General features: G+C 34.9%; 1 protein-coding gene across 1 annotated transcript; it reads right to left on the reverse strand.

Moving 5' to 3' along the window:
• Positions 1 to 295: 295 nt before the first annotated feature.
• Positions 296 to 16,915, reverse strand: B4GALT6 (UDP-Gal:betaGlcNAc beta 1,4- galactosyltransferase, polypeptide 6). The gene is made up of 9 exons (XM_009076077.1): positions 16,828 to 16,915; positions 14,304 to 14,420; positions 14,005 to 14,118; positions 8,001 to 8,125; positions 7,361 to 7,477; positions 5,625 to 5,812; positions 3,263 to 3,385; positions 2,283 to 2,384; positions 296 to 1,031 (listed from the first exon to the last, which is right to left on the reverse strand). The coding sequence occupies exons 1-9, from the start codon at positions 16,913 to 16,915 to the stop codon at positions 884 to 886; spliced, it is 1,122 nt and encodes a 373-aa protein (XP_009074325.1). The 3' UTR covers positions 296 to 883.
• Positions 16,916 to 17,168: the final 253 nt, after the last annotated feature.

The raw sequence follows: 17,168 nt of genomic DNA on the forward strand, positions 1-17,168 counted from the left end.
ATCCCTGACATTGACACTAGTGGCACACGTGGAAACAGTTAGAGTTCCTGTAGATCGTAATATGCAACAACCGCAAGATTTTCTGTAATACACATGCAATATGCATATAAATAGGATTTAGATGGCAGGCAGGGCATCGTACAATTTTGCTGGCAATAAATAAAATTAAAAGCTTTCTTTCTAGCAAGTTCATATATGAAATTGATTTTTCTATATAGATATGCCGAAGGCCTAGAGCTCAAAACTAGTATAACAGTTTACAGTCATAGCTGGCCAACAATTAATGTTTCCTTCATTTCACATAAGGTATAACCTTTTTTTAAGCATACTTACATTTTACACTTGTTCTTTCATGCTAATAAAAACATTCCTATAGAATTCAAATGAGAACACAGTCAAACACATACTGAAGCATAAAATGTTGAGCAGTTCAAAAGCAATGTACACACATTAATTTACATCACATATTTACAAAACACATTTTAAAAAGAAATAAAAGCATTCATTTAAATATGAGGGGGGGCAGTTTAATATAAAAAAATTCCTGGAAGAGGCCTCTGTCCCTACTTCCAGAGAAGCTACAAGCCTGTTTTCTGCAGTTTATTTAGTTGAGTGGTTAAGATAGAGAATATGAAGAATGAAGGCTTGAACAGTAGTCTCATGCTGTAAACATCTGAGTGGTAGCTGCTGGCTTTTCTTTCAGAACAAAATGCATGGTACATACAATCACTTTTCATCCCAAATATTCATCATCAAATGGTCAAAAACCTCCAGTTCTAAGCTGCTGCTTCTTGGGTTTGTTTTACTTTGTTTTACAGTGTCTATTAGTAGCTTCCTGTGTTAAAAGTTTATTCTGGTAGGGTAGCTTGTCACTCCACTTCAATCAATAGTCTCTAACAGGAGCAAGTTCTGGCATGAGGTTAACAGTTATATTTTTATACAATCTGCTGACAATTATTTTAGGAGTATATACTAAATTGTTCAACCCATCAATATACTGACGTTCTCTGGAATACCTCAGAAGTTTATATCTGCAGAGGAAATTGGAATAAGAAAACATGAGAAAGGTTTGCAAGATGCAATTCAATTGATGTTGGATGATATATGACACTGTAACAGACATTTCATTTTGAAATACACCTTAAATTCTGAAACTTCAGCCCTTTAAAATTACCAAATTACCTACCAAAGATTTAAAAGCAACCTTTTATAGTTTTTTCATACAGTTAGATTTTATGGTCACATATACAGGTTAACCTTAAGACTATACAGCAAAAGAGGCATTTAATAGGTATACATTTTATGACCCCTAACTAAAGAGGCTTTTAAAGATAATTCAATTTCTTCATGCTCTTTGCTATAAAACTCAACTAGGGAGCTCAGGGAAGATTTAGGAACCTTCACTGTTCATCATTATACATTTAGATGCCTGAATTGTTCTTTTTTTCACTCTTGAGACTCCTGCACTTGCAAACTTCTAAATTTAGGTGATTAAAAAAAACAGTTCCCCTTGCAAAGTTTATAGATACGTACATTTCAGTTTCATATAACATATTCAATGCATGTCAACTGGACATGCCTATTTGAAAACTACAAATGAAGTGGAAAAAATGATGTTACGAGAAAGAGACAGCCATTGCTAACAGAATTGAGCAGTAGTTCTAATTATCTCAAACACATACCATAAACCCTTTATTTTGCATTTCACATTCTAATTTTTAAGTGTAGCTCATCTGCTGCATTCTGGTTGCTATTCCTGTCTAGGGCAGCCAGAACCTACTCACCAGTTAAAGTGTTTTGCATCTTTGTAGAAAAAGAAAGGAATCCCCAAAGAAAAAGTTTTGTCAACGTATGCAGGAAATGAGAAGACCTGTATCTCAGAAAAGAATGAAATCTGATGGAAGAAACCGATCCCTGAGGAGTTTTAAGTCTGGTTTCATGCAGGAGTCAATTGCCCTAACTGTACTGCTTCCTTTTGCAAAACAGCTAAATTAACCAACTAATGGAGCCTTGTCAGCACTAATGCCCAAACTATCATAGAACACTAACTTTCTGCATCAAAGTTCATGCTGCTAATATCTTCTGCCACACAAACTCAGTCTTTCCCATGGTTAAATTAGAGATATCTGAACAGCAAACATGATCTGTTTAAGAAAATACAAAATTTAGCACCAAAGAGGAAGTAACACTGATAAGCACTGACTCTTTATTCATATGTGTGGATGTAAGAAGAAATTTTACATCTTTAGCTGACTGTTTGAACATTTCTCTGGTTTTCTTACCGTCCTAAAAATTGGACTTCACCTCTATGATGATGAGGAATGGATTTGTACTTTCCTAAATCTCCCTCTGGTCTTGTTACATTGTATCCAGCATAGTGAACCCTGCAGTATAGTACAGAAACATTTGTAAGATTGTCTTCTTAAAACTCCTCATAGAAGTCATAGCAAAAGTGAAAAATAAGCATCAAATATTTTAGAGCTAAGTTGTTGCATTCACTGACACAGTCTCCCTAAAAAACCTACAACACTCCTAACCCAATAACTAAACAAGCTGGCAAGACAAAGTGTGAAATAGCAATAATAATCATTTCATATTTAGTATTTCTGGCTTGTTCTTAAAGCACAGCAGTATAGAAACATGAAAACAGTAAGAAATAAAAAGAATAAAAACAAACTCTTCCTTTAAAAAAATATCTCCTTATATATAAACTCATGCAGACACTTTGTTTCAACAGCTCAACTGGAACATTTTACACTTGTTTACTGTGAACAGTTAGCAATGCCATGAGCATTCCTGTGCACTGTCCAATCTGGGACTAGTGATATATTCACAAATTCACCTCTCTCAAACACTCCTCCTAAGGTATGAAACTCCTGCTTATTCTACATGTCTGCAGGATGGTATTCCATAATGTTAGCAGCAAGAGAGATTCAAATTACAAGTAACATGCAGAAGACTGGAAGGAATGAGATGAAATATGCTTAGTATTGTTACTTATTGTTATATCTGTTATTTGTTACAAGACCTGTCTTAAAAACTGCTAACTGTCCCCAGGCCAAGAATAAGTAACACCATACTTATCCCTTCAAATATTATGTTCTGATATTTCTGAAGCGAAATCTTTAGAATTAGAACTTGTTCATTTACAACAAATTACGAAAAGGTATAAGGTAACAAATGACAGAAAAAAAACACCTAATTGTTCTCAAAAGGTGGATACTACAGAACAGTGAGAAAGACCTAAGCACTTAACACTCACCTGTTCCAAAGATCATCATCTTCTCCACCCCATCCCCAAAAGGCATTTGGAAACCCATTGATCTTCTTGAATTGTTCCACTGTCAGGCCACTTACACCACCAAAGAACTCATTGTATGGAAGGCTGAAAACAAAAGATAAATTCTATAGTATTAGCTGAACGTTGATAGGCAGCCCTCTCTTTGAACACCTTTCCAAAAAAGGAGAATCCCACACTACGGACATGAAGGGACACTGAATGTATTCACTACAGGAATCTGGTCCACAGGCTGCTGGCAATAAGTAGCATACACCAAGCTGAACAAAATGTTTGCAGAAATGTCTGATTTGCAAAAAAGGTGCTCTTAATTTGAGCTACAGTTTGGTATCACCATACAAACTGAAAGTCAATCACATATTTCAGACAGCTGATTTAGAGCCACAGCTGAAGTGTTAAGTGACACCCTCAAACTATTGTATTTTGACATTATTCAACTGAAAAAAACACCTCTTTAATCAACTGAAAAATTACAAATCAGTAATGCATCAATCAAACCACTTTAATTCATGACTATATTCTACAGAACTGTTAAAACTTGAAACAGTTTAACCATCTGTATTCAAATACAGTGAAAGACAACTGCTAAAAAATCATTTTCCAGTTTTTAGAAGATAAATATTTGAAGCAAAAGGATCATATGCTCTTTTTTTCAGCAACCATACTGTAATTGCTAACGAATATAAGTTATAAGCAGTTGGCCAATGTGAACAGCCACTGTATCTGTGTAACACACTATGCCCCAGGCAATGCAATTTCCAGTCTCAAAACACTTGGTAAATCTAAAAAAAAAAGTATATTTAAGCATCTGTATTTACTTGTGTCCATACTGACTTTCATCTTTAACCCAGAAGATGCTACTTACATGTGTGTCCCCCTTTCAGAAACAGCATATGGTTTCATAAAACAAAAGTAATTGAACATAATTCTCAAGAGACAGTTCCAAATCTGTAACCTTCGAGGAGTTAAGACTATCTACAAAAAGATTTACCATTGCTTAGGACATAATTGCCACACTGAAGGACAAATAACTCCAGAATGCAAGGGGAAAGAAAAAGAAATACACAGTCATGTAATTTCTGATCTCTGTGGAAACAGAGGATTCAACCAAATCTTAATAGCCTTTGGGAAGGTTGCTGCTATATATCCCTTTCAACACTTAACTGAAAAAACAGGTGTTTTAAAGGACCCAGCCCCAAAAATCCAGTGCTATACACATACCTCCAAAACAAGCAACAAAATCCACCAACAACTAAAACCAAAACTAACTGGAACACAACACTTAATGGGACTGTTTGAGGTTTTTATTCATATCTATGTATGTGTGTGCACTACACGCGCACTTTTTTGTATAGATATAAAAATTTTTGTATTTCACAAATCTGGTTTTATTTATACATTTATCAATTTTGTAAATACTTACCTAATAGATATTTTATAAATTTATATATAAATACATAAAGTATTTTATAAATCGTATGAAGATAGACGAAGTCCCTTCTATATTTATATGTGCTAATTTATATATTTTTAAATACTTTAGAAAGCTTTAAACACTTGCCTGCTGATCAGCTGACAACCTGAAAGTCCAAACACAGAGCCATGGCTTCAATGCATTGCTTTTGATCTATTAGTTGACCAGGCTGTCAAACTGATCAACTTCACAAACAAAGTTCAGGATAGCAAATATTTAAAAGAGAAAGCAATAAGCTACAGCTTATTATGTGAAGTGATTCAAATAATGTCATGAGATAGCAGAGCGTTAAAAAGCAAGTGAAATATCATTAATGCAAAATGGCAGAAGGAAAGGAGGTAACAGAACTGCAGGTCCCACCACATTCATCAAATGTCAATAGAAACTGAATGCAATATATAAAATGGTCTAGCAGTAAGAAAATCTTCTGTTTAAAAGAGCAGTACAAAGCAGACATAAACTGCACATTTATGAAAAAATTAAGAAAGACATTTTTCCTGTAGCATTTGCATCTTTTTTAACAGCCAGCACAAGGGCTTATGTAGCCAGAAAGCATTTCTAGTAAGCAAAGTAAGTTTTTCCCCCTCGACACACACAGTCTTTTTTTTTTAAAGATAACTTCACTGCAACAAGTTCAACACTGGAAACTATAAATAACATCTTCTAATTAATAACATATCAAATGTAGACACTAAACTTAAATCTTCCCTTTAATAAGTAGATACTCATTTCCATAAACAGTATATTAGGAGGCTGTTTTATTGTTTTCACCTACTGTAGGTCACAAAATTCATACATGCTTTAAAAATGTTTCTAGGTATTTATGAAATGTGACTAAAACTAATTACTTACATGTACATGTATTTGTCCAGCTTTGCTGCAAAATGGCGTGGCATTTCTCCACATCCATAATAATTTCTGTCATTTTCAGGTAAGTGATCCACATCATGAAATATTATGCAGTCCCAGACAGCATCCTTCATAGCCTCTTTGAAGCCGACATTAAAGAGCATTGCACGATTAAAAGGTTGTGTACCTGTCTTCAAACAGAAAACAACGGAGACATTGTAAAAATCAAGAAGAGACAAAATTTCAATACTATGAGAAATACATACTCCACCAGACACACAAAAAAAAGCATTGACACCAGTTACTCCTCTTTCGTATTTAGTGAATGAAAAAAACTAGATGTTCTCCCCTCTTACACAGAACTCCACAACCTTAGCAACTTTTAACACTAGAAAATCTGAAGTACCAAATTGTAGGTGGTTTGGATTAATACAACATGACATTACAAATTAAAGAAATACTGATACAAATTAACAAAGAAACATTATGTTTTGTTTCTCATTAAAACAGAACGTAATAGAATAGAATCTTTCACTTCAAAGGGATCTACAACTATTATCTAGTCCAACTGCCTGAGCCCTTCAGGGCTGACCAAAAGTTACTGCATGTTATTAAGGGCACTGTCTAAATGCTTCTTATAAACTGACAAGGCTTGGGGCATCGACCACCTCTCCAGAAAGCCTATTCCAGTGTTTGACTGCCCTCTTGGTAAAGAAATGCTTCCTGATGTCTGAATCTCCCATGGCACACCTTTGAGCCAGTCCCACATGTCCTATCACTCTATGGCAGGAAGAAGAGATCTGCACCTTCTCTTCCACTCTTCTCCTCAGAAGCTGTAGGAAGCAATGAGGTCACCCCTCGGCCTCCTTTTCTCCAAACTAGACTGATCTCAGACACTTCTCGCAAGACATTCCTTCCAGCCCTTTTCACCAGCTTGGTTACCCTTCTCTGGACATATTCAAGGACCTTCATATCCTTCTTGGCTTGTAGGGCCAAGAACTGCACACAGTACTCGAGGTGAGGCTGCATCAGTGCTGAATACAGTGGGATTAATAAACTCTTTTGACAGGCTGGTCATGCCAGATACTCAGGCACTCCAGGACAGGGTTTGTCCTCCCAGCTGCCAGGGCAACATTGCTGATTCACACTGAGCCTGCTGCCAAACAGCATCCCACACCCATTTGTGCAGAACAGCTCTCCAAGTGCTCCTCCTCTCCCAGTTTATACTTGTGCCCAGCTTTACTCAGGAAAATGCTGCAGAATCCAGCATTTTGACTCACTACATTTCATCCCATTAATCACTGCCCAATGCTCCAGTTTATCTAGATCCCTCTGCAAGGCAGCCCATCCTTTGGTATCACCAGGAAACTTGCTAATGGTACATTCAACTCCTGCATCCATTGAACAGAACTGGCCCTAGAACTGAGCCCTGAGTAACACTGCTGGTGACCGATCACCAGGCACATGCAGCCCTATTTTTTTCCCCTGAAAACTTACAAACACAATAGTTCAAAAAGGCCATGTTATCATCCATAAAATGTCAGCCTGTATTTGATGAAAAGTAACATGTATCTGGCCACTGCTTAAATTGGGGAATGGAGATAAACTCTAGTTTTTCATTCAGAGGAGCAGAAGAGTAGAGCAACAATTTTTAAATTCTGAATTCATCCAAATCTTGGTAAGAATATCAAATCGCCTTTAGCAAGGAATCTTGAGGAGCTTCAAGTGAATGCTGTTACCTGTTCAACAACATAGAAGGCAAATTCCAGTCTCTGCTTTTGCAACATAGGTATCAGATGACGGAAAAAAATTGGAAGATGCTCATGGCGATTCCGAAAAGGAATAAGGATCGCTACCTTTAAAAAATGATATATATATTCATATTAAGCTATTCTATCAGCATTTTTAAAGTCTAATATTTCAATATAGATCAAGTTTCCCATGGATTACATAGGTTCATCAACTTTTACATTTAAATTGAGCGTTTCATAGTTTGGTTCCCACTAGGAAAGTGTATTGGAATTTTGCTCAAATAATTAAGAAAAATATCTGAGTAAAATATAAATAAAATTTTCCTTTTACTTTGCTTGATTCTAGTTTTACTTCAAGAAACATACACAAAGGACAGGTTTGGAACCATAGGATAAAATGTTTACTAACAACAGTTAACAAACATTTAAAAGTTCTTGATGATCCACTTCAACATTTTCACCAAGCTTTAGTTTCTTCTTGAGCACAGATGACAAAATACATATGCCATAACATACTACATATTATATAATATATACATTGCAGCAAAAGACAAAGTGCTTGCAATGGTAAACTATTCTTATACACCAACAGGAAAAAAGAAACCAAAACAGAAAATAAGCATCTCACCTTCCACCGTGGCTTACAGTCTGTTGGTTTCCAGTGTCCTCCGGGTTTAATGTCTAAATCTTTTGAAAACATTTGTTGAATTTCATCAAAACTAATTTCACTCATATTGACATCGATAAGGCCTCCTAAAGAGAGGGGGGAAAAAACATTTTTTATTCATTTGAATTAGGACAACTAAGGTATATCATAGACAAATGCCATTTTTTACTCATTTTAATTAAGACAACTAAGGTATATCATAGACAAATGGCATCAGAGATTTATAGTTACACTGCCTACAGATAAAGAAACATTTTATACTATCCTTTTAATATTCAGTTTTTACAGGATTAATTTCAGTATCTCCCAATACAAACATTCCTTCCATAAAACCTATAAACAAAATACTCATTTCAGATGACACAGCAAAGTAATTTGAATTCTGTATCTATTACAGAAAATTGGGGTCACCTTTCATTTCAAGTACCACTGTTAACAATTCTGCATCATCCGCACTACTGAACCTTTACTCAGAATCTGTGTGCCTTCCTCCTGCACTTCCATGTTAAAAGAAAATGCATCATCACTCCAGTGAACAAACTTCCTCAATTTAAATTCTAGATGATTACACACATTGCATGTACACTCTTCATCCACTAATTTACTGCTGTCTACTTCAAACCAATTCATAGCAAGCTGCTGGATTCCAGAATTACCACTGGTAAAACTAATGAGTAGTTTTACCTCAAAACTAATTTTACTAATGCATTTCCAACAGGAAAAGCAATCACAAAAGGCTACTGATGACAGTAGAATTCAATAAGTTATTGAATAAAGACCACAGTATGGTTTCAAAAAATACCAGGTTAGTACTTACTACGAGAAAATATTAACACTTAGTTCATAGCTAAAAGTTGTTGGTCATTAGCTTATGTATGTGTAAGAATTCCAAAACTGGAAATAATGATTTATAGTAAATACCCTCAAAAGCAGTAGAAGGAAACAAGAAAATGCGGAGAGTAGTGTAACCCTCATTAACCAGAAGCACAAGTTGTTCTTCAGCAACTACTATGCTCTAGGTCTTCAAATAAAAATCTTGCAACAAGTGTCTGACAAACACCATAAAATATTCTACTTATTTTTGTCTAAAAATGTGGTGCTTTGGTGAGGGTTGGGATATTACAGTAATTCAAGGAATCACTTGAATTTTCTCCCATGTGCTCATACCCTAAAGATCTTACTCATGCCCAAAAGATTGTTTCATGTCACTGAACTGACTAGTTGTCTAAGTTGTTTGGAAAGACCAAAATTTTTGGAACATACTAGGAATAACTATTGTTTTCAGAAGGCAGAAAATACAGCAAGACCTATTTTAGTTTTGGATATGATTAAGTGTACTACTGCTTGTAAATGAAGATGTCAATATTGTTTTTTTTAAAAAAAGTTACATTATAGGGAAAAAAGTATCAAGAACAGTGCAATATGGAGGTCTTTCAAGAGCAGATTTAAAGAAAATGACACTTAACTATTTTAGAAGAAAAAGGAAACCAGGCAGTAGAAAAAGACTGCATAAATATACACCAGAACAAGCTAATCCTACAGAGATCTAAATTAAAAATTAGAAATAATTTGAAATAAAAAAACCCTTATATGATCACTATGATTGTGTTTGAAACTCTTCAATAACCTGAAAAAAAAACCTTACAAAATGTAGAATTAAAGTCAATCAACAAAGGATCAGTACATAAACATGTACAAAATTAATTTTAAAAAAATAAAAATCACTAAAGCAATTTCCACTACACCAAGAGACAGAAGCTATAAGAGCCTTTCAGATTATTTGCAGAATCTAACAGGAAAATAAAGATAAAGGTTAGAAAAGGGAGTAAATGACACATGATATGATGTGACTCAGGTGCCTTAGTCTCCCGATACAAGTTTAGATGTGTTCAGATGCTTACGGAGTTTAAATTAGGAAAAAACACCAAATGGTAAAACAGTATTTAGATAAGGCAGGTGCTTCTAACTTCATGGGACATGACGAAATTCCCTCCACACTGTTTAAAAAATAGCTATAGCAAAACCTGAAGTATTGGTACTACCAAGTGTACACAGGAGATGGGTGAAGAGAAATCAGCATTTTTCCCTGCCATTGGTGGGGGCAGGAAAAGGCATCTCTGTAATATCAGGGCTTAGTATTCACTATTTCCATTAGTGTCTAGCATGCTGCAATAAAACATATTTATACAGCCTGCAAAAAAAGAAAGCTGAAGAAGCAGAAAGCATTTTGAAGAACAGAAACAGAAAATGGAATTATTTTAACAAATCAGATACATACATAAATCAATAGAGTGAAATTAGTAAGAAGAAAAAAAAGTATGGATTGTTACTGAAGGAGAAATGAAGCATACACAGGCAAAACAGGAAATATCTGGCTATGCTGCAGTATGCAGAAAGATATTTTTACAGTTTATAATGGATTGCCTATTAATATGAGACAAAAGCCTCTCAAGTAATTGCACAAAAATGGAAAATCTAATCCTGGAATACATTAACTGCTTTTATATGAAAGACAGGGAAGGTAATTACTAGGTAATTACTCATTTGTTATGATGCTTCAAAAATAAATCAAATTAGAGACAGTCTCTAGTACAAAAAAAAGATCACAAATGACATGAGCTTTAGAAACTACACAGTCTAGAAAGGTTGAAATAATCAGGAAGAGACAGACAGACTCTTGTACTGCATCTACCTTGAAGTAGAGCTGTCTTGCTTATGAATTACAACAGCAGTGCTGAACCCGTGGGTTATAACCTGAAAGACTGAGTCACACACAAAAGGCACTAGGTCTTCTTATTTTAGGAGCATATGTACTTGGGACAGTGTATGATTTTACCATACTCCTCTTATGATATAAATTTGGCAAGTTAATATAAAGAAGAGAATTTGACTTCCATAATAACCTTAGATTATTAAGCATGTCAAAATATACAGGATTCAAGAATGTTTCTTCCCTGGCTATCTCAGGATTACCTGCAACACTTCATTGCGTTAAATGATCTCCAGAGAAGCTTTATTTAGATTATACTTAAATACACAGATGATTATTTAAAAAAAATACATTAAAACCAAAAGGTGAAACATATATCTTTGTTAAACAGGAACTTATCCTGTGAATTATTTTCTGCTAAAGTTATGATATCTCTATTAAATTAAACAGGACAGATTGAGTACAAAGCAATTACTAGCAAAAACCCTCAAACGACAGTTAAAAAGAGAGCAGCAACAAGGAGACCTATAGAGAAATCCTGATAGAATTACACAGTTGATAGCAAGGATGGTGGAGCAGAATGCATCCCTACTATGGCAATTCTAAAGAATCTGCATCAAAGATCTAAGATAACATAAGTAGGCTGACCTACTAAGGTACCTTAGCACCTTCTAACCTGACTCATCTCTCCACTCCTGGAGAGCAGACTAATACACAAGTAGAACAGGTAGTAGAAGCCAATACAGTTTTGAACTAATCTGACAGAATTACAACTGCCACATCCCTTGAAACTCCCACTAAAAATACTAATTCACATGCATTTTTCAATCAGCATAATCATAATTCTTATTTCTCTGATTATCCAGATTTGATATTTTCTGAACCTTTCATCACTTTCCCAAAGTACCTGAAATATTTAGTATTTGAATAACTTAGTTTTATTTGTTTATATGTGAAATATTATAAAAAAGAAGATCCACGTGGTTTTTAAAGTCAAACCCGGTTTTTGGAAGAAAAGAAGCTGAAATAAAGATATAATCACACCGTGGCTAATTACCACTTGGCTTAAGACACTTTTCTATGTGATTAAGTTTCATAAGAAACAGCAACTGATCTACACTTTTGGCTCCATGTTTGTATATTTACAATGTAAGAGATGAAGATTAGAATCTGGCAGCATTGAAAAGAAACATAGGTAACAAGCACTCGTTTCTGTATTCTTCAGCAGATAAACTCCTCAGTTGACATTCAAAAATAAGTTATAATAGAATCAAGATTATCCTAATAAAATCCCCTATTTCTCTTTGAAGAAAACTGATCAGAATTCAGTTTGGCTGACAGCAACATTGTTTGGTATAATATGGATCTGAACTGCTATATTAAATACTTAATTACTTGTTCCTGGTGAATAACAACCTAGAGATTAAGTCAGATGTTAGTCTAAACAGACAAGAGGTTAGAATCCTGGAATGCCTCTCACAACTTGAGAAACTACTTCAAATTTTCTCTCTTACAAATCAGTAGTTTACTTGTTTTATTTTAAATACAGTCAGTAAAATGAGTGTAACAGATACTGTCAGTTACTAACAAAGTCACTTCTAGTAACATATTTACACTTAGAGAGTTGTTAATTCTTCTTCTCTAGTTGGTACATTCTGACACCAAATGAGACAGCCCAATTTAAGTAATTATCTTAGAGATCTATACAAATGCTACCATTAGTTCTTCACTCAAAAATATTGTTTGTCCACAAAACATTTACTAGAACTGAAGTAATTCCATGGATTACTGACTCAAATTCTGAATTCTTTCAAATGCAAAACACACAAAACATATTTAATCATCCTTTGCTTCCTACAGCAACTCTAATAACTTAACAACAATTACTAACAGAGAAAAAAAGCTGAAAACTCATTAGTGGTTTCTAAGAAGGGAGTCTTGTTTTAGGCAAGGGACTGCAATTTTTTTAAGCTTAAATATCAGAACTATTTATAATAGCAAACAATCAGTGGTGAAGGTCAGGGTATAGCAGTCACCACCAGAACTGATTTGTCTCTCTCTGTGGAGTTTGAAACAGGTCAGTATTTAACAGGTGTTAGGTCTCCTACCTAACACTTCATGTTCTTTAAGGATTGCTTTCTCTACAAGCTGGGGAAGAGCAAACAATGCCCAGAACTTTGTCTGCATATGAACAATGGCAAGTCTGCAGAAAAGGGAGATTCATACGAAAATTGACAGGATTTAACAATAAGTTTTAAGAATATCCCCAAACAAAGTTACACTTCGTCTACAGAAAGAAGACAAAAAGAGTCACACCAACAGGCTTTCCATCACATTATTAAATCAGGTTACGGATAGTGAATTACATCAAGGAACTCTTCCAATCTCAGCTGGTGTAACAGCTTTCATTGTGCAACACCTGCTTATAAGACCTTCTACATACACTGGGATACTGACACTCTGGACAGCTATGATATTACAAATATTATGAAAGCCCTGCAAACCAAAACAGCAATGGTGCCAAAGTACTCAATTCAGTTTCTTCTTTCTGTATGACACTGCTCTGCAACTGTCAAAGAGTAATCAGAAGTTTAGATTCTAGGCTTAAAGACAAATAAAGTTAGGGTTACCTAACCTATTTAATAGCTTGGGATCTTAAACATCAGGGTTTGAAAGTCTCGTTTTAAAATTTCCTGAGGATCACAACTTTTCACATGTTGTGTAAGTACTGTTTGCTCACTATGGGCTTTGGCACTTTCTTACCTCCCTCAATCCTTACTTCACTACACCATCTTGCTCAGTTTCCTGCATATTGACGTAACTGTGGTAAGTTGATAAAGATTTGAGAATTGGTCTCTGACTCATGAATCTTTTTATTAGGAATACCATTTCCAAAAAGAAAATTTTTAACTCTTCCTCAAAATATGCAACTCTGAACAGGCACTTTTAATAAAGTTAGAGTATTCTTACATATTAATAAAAACATTTAGCATTTAACTGATATAAAACAAAACTACTTGTAAATAAAATTTGAAACACATTAGATGAATAGTAAAGAGGTCAAAATCTTTAGTAACACACTAGTTACAGACAAATTTCTGTTAAGCATCATTGTCCATTATCTGACATATTTCATTCATTATTTTCTGCTATATATTTGGATCCTACAATTCTATTTTTTATTAAAATAAATGTATTCTGTTTAAAGTACAATTCAATTTATAAGGTAAGCATTCAGGTCAGTTTAAAACTTACTCATGTAAGGCAGCTTCTCTGGACAAGCCTGGTAAGGAGAGTAGGTGAAGTTCTCTGGAAGATACATTGTTGTTTGAGCAACAGAGTCACTTGAATTGTTTCCTTCAGGATAATCTTAAAAAGAAGAATTGATTTTTGTAAAAACCTATGTTATTCACTCAATTTGTAACTCTCTAAGTAACATTCCTAGCAGCATGATTATAAAAGCATTTTCCTACACTAAAGAAACAATAATTCAACGAAGCTATTTTTGTTACAGCTATCACAAATGTTTCCTACTAATTAAGAAATAATCTTACCTGTGCCATTCAGTGTAGTATTTTTGTTAGTGTACAATCTGATCATGTGTCCTATTGTTTTCACATTTTCTCTCAACATTATACCACGAGCTTGCACCATAAAGAGATATGTGTTTGCTGATAAAACAAAAGAGCAATTTTGAATTTGAATTGAAATAAGGCACTTCCAAATTATTCTAACACACATTCATAACATATTCAATGCCTGTTACTATGTCTGAATCCATGGTTAGTGAACATTCGCTCTGTACATCTTGATCTCAAAGAATTAAACCTAACAGCAACAACACAAAAGAATAAAACGGATTCATAACCACGGCTCTATAAAACCCCCGAAATTATAAAGCATCAATAGATACTTTACATGACTTTTGTTTCTCTTTAACTCACAAGAAGCAACTAACAGGACCAAGAAACAATTTAATTTACCAATAAAAAGGTTTGCATACATAGACATATCCCTCATATACGCATCTATATATGAAATATAAGGCAAAAAATGTCTAGAAAATCTTTTAGTCCCATATAATGGTCCCCATTTTTACTCATTAGTTAACACAACTTTCAGTAAAAATGTACTGCTATTTCATTCACCCCCAACAGTTGTTTCATTTTACAACTGCTACAAATCACTGCCAATCCCAAGGTATTAATGGTTGATAATTACATGTGAAATATTTATCATAGGCATCAAGGGTGAGTAAATCAACCTTCTGAGTAATTAAGTGACTCACTAGCAACAAGAGCATGGAATATTCCTCTGTCTTAGCCTTGAACCCAGAGCCCCAAATCTGATGTCCAAGACATTTCTTTGTATTAAACAGAAGGCAGTAAGGTAGAAATGAAGCTGCATTTATGTCTGAGTAAGCAAATGTTTATCCGTGACTCAAAGAGATCAAAAAATACTGCAGAAGGAAGAACAAATTTCCTTTACAGAACAGTTTTTACTCTGGAAAGCAAAGAGAACCAAAGGGATCATCTGTCACTTCACCTACGTTAAGCACCCAGTTGTCCGGGGATATTTGCCCCGCTGTAACTAGTAAGCACAGTAACAAAAAAAAAATGCTCCGACTCCTTGGAGGAAAGAACTAAACATACCAGGGGAAAAAAGTAGAAAAATAAAAAGATTAAAGAAAGTTCATCAGCTGGCCCAGCATCAGTGGCATAACGCAAGTAGCTTCAGATCAACTGAGAACTTCTTATAGCGCAACACAGAGACTAGAGCTGCAGAGAACTAATTGTGTATAAAGGACTGAGGCATTTCCAGAGGAAAATAGGGTGATTAATTCTACCACATTAACAAACACTACTACTGACACTTACAGAGATACCAATGTAATCTTTCAAGGAATAATATTTGCAAGCCCTACAATAATGTTTTTGGTTTGTAAAAGAATGAATGGAGATGTTCTCTTGGCTTTCAAAGAAATTCTTATTAAAACAAGAAATATTAGCACTTGCAAGAGAGGCTCTGAACATGTCAGGTGCTACACATGGCATGTAATTCTCAAATCCTTGGCCAGCATGACTGTTTTGGTTAATAAGAGTTTACATGTGTGTAAAAGTTACTCTGCTGCTAGGATCCTGAAATTGTCTCAACACCCCCTGGCCACTAAAACAGAAAGAAAACAAAACAAAAACCCTACAAACTTGGCCTGATGACAGAGGTAAGAAATCTCACAAGAATGAATCTTACTGGAATTCAAGACACAATAGATAAAATTCAGATGTTACTACAGAAAATTTGCACAGAAAAACTTCAAAATATTAACACAATTCACTGTAAAGTAACATACAAGGTTCCAATTATTTAATTATATTTGTAGCTTTCCATTCAAATATTGGGGGATTTTAGGGTGCCTGTTACTAAACATTTCAGGGAATCTGTACAATTCTTGAGTTCATATATGAAGTTACCTACTCAAGAAACCTTCTCCTGTAGGAATCAACATAAAAATAATTTAATCTGTTCCTCCAAGAACAATTATTTACCTTCAAACAACATTACAACACTTAAGCCTTCCCTGAAAGTAAAACTATGTGGATTTTTGCATTTCAAATAGGACAAAAAAATCCTAATTAACAAAGAATTACATTCTTCAAATTTTAACACATTTCAAAATTGTATCATCCCTTCTCTTTTCCCCATGTAAGTTTATTTCCCCCCATAAGTACAACTCCTCTTTTTGACATCTTCTTATTCCAGCACTAAAATACAGTTATTTTTTAATATAAATCAGTTTGGCAACTACTGACTTCAGAGATAACCTGTGGAAGAATGTGTGCTATATTCTCCTTTTTAACATGGTACCAAAAGCCAAAGTCACTTGAGTTTTCAACTCTGCAAAACAGCAGATTGACCTAAGTATAACCTTAATTCACATATATCAGGTGTGGTGGGTTGATCTGGCTAACAGTCCCCATCCAGTCACATGCTCACTTCCCTGCAGCAGGATGGGGGAAACAATCAGAAGGGCAAAAGTGATGAGAAACAAAACCCAAAAAAGCTCCCAACCAAACTCACCACCAGGAGACACATGCCCTGCCAGTTCCCGAGGAACAGCCACTTTGAGGGAACGAAAACCCACTGGTTTTATTGCTGAGTATGACATTGCTTGGTACAGAGTATTTCTTTGGCCGTCACAGGTTAGCTGTGCCAGCTGTATTCCCTCCCATCTGCCTGTTTCCTTCAGCCTACTCTCTGAGGGAGACAGAGTGAGAAACTGAAAAGCCTTGCTGTGCAAGCACTGCGCAGCAATAGCTAAATACTCTGTTCACCAACACTGTTTCAGTCACAAATCCAAAGTAAAGCATGTGGAGACTCAGGCTTACATCTCTTTCTGATAGCCCATAAAGCATTTCATT

This window comes from Acanthisitta chloris, unplaced genomic scaffold (genome assembly GCF_000695815.1).
Source record: "Acanthisitta chloris isolate BGI_N310 unplaced genomic scaffold, ASM69581v1 scaffold3416, whole genome shotgun sequence".
NCBI lineage: Eukaryota > Metazoa > Chordata > Aves > Passeriformes > Acanthisittidae > Acanthisitta > Acanthisitta chloris.

What these genes read in the sequence shown, in the direction of transcription:
- B4GALT6 (XM_009076077.1), bottom strand. Translation starts at nt 16,915, where the DNA reads ATGTCATACTCAGCAATAAAACCAGTGGGTTTTCGTTCCCTCAAAGTG. An exon ending in AGAGAAGCTGCCTTACATGA is followed by an intron (nt 8,126 to 14,004) that starts GTAAGTTTTAAA and finishes CCCTCTCTTTAG; the next exon opens with GAGGCCTTATCGATGTCAAT. An exon ending in ACTGTAAGCCACGGTGGAAG is followed by an intron (nt 7,478 to 8,000) that starts GTGAGATGCTTA and finishes CATTTTTTAAAG; the next exon opens with GTAGCGATCCTTATTCCTTT.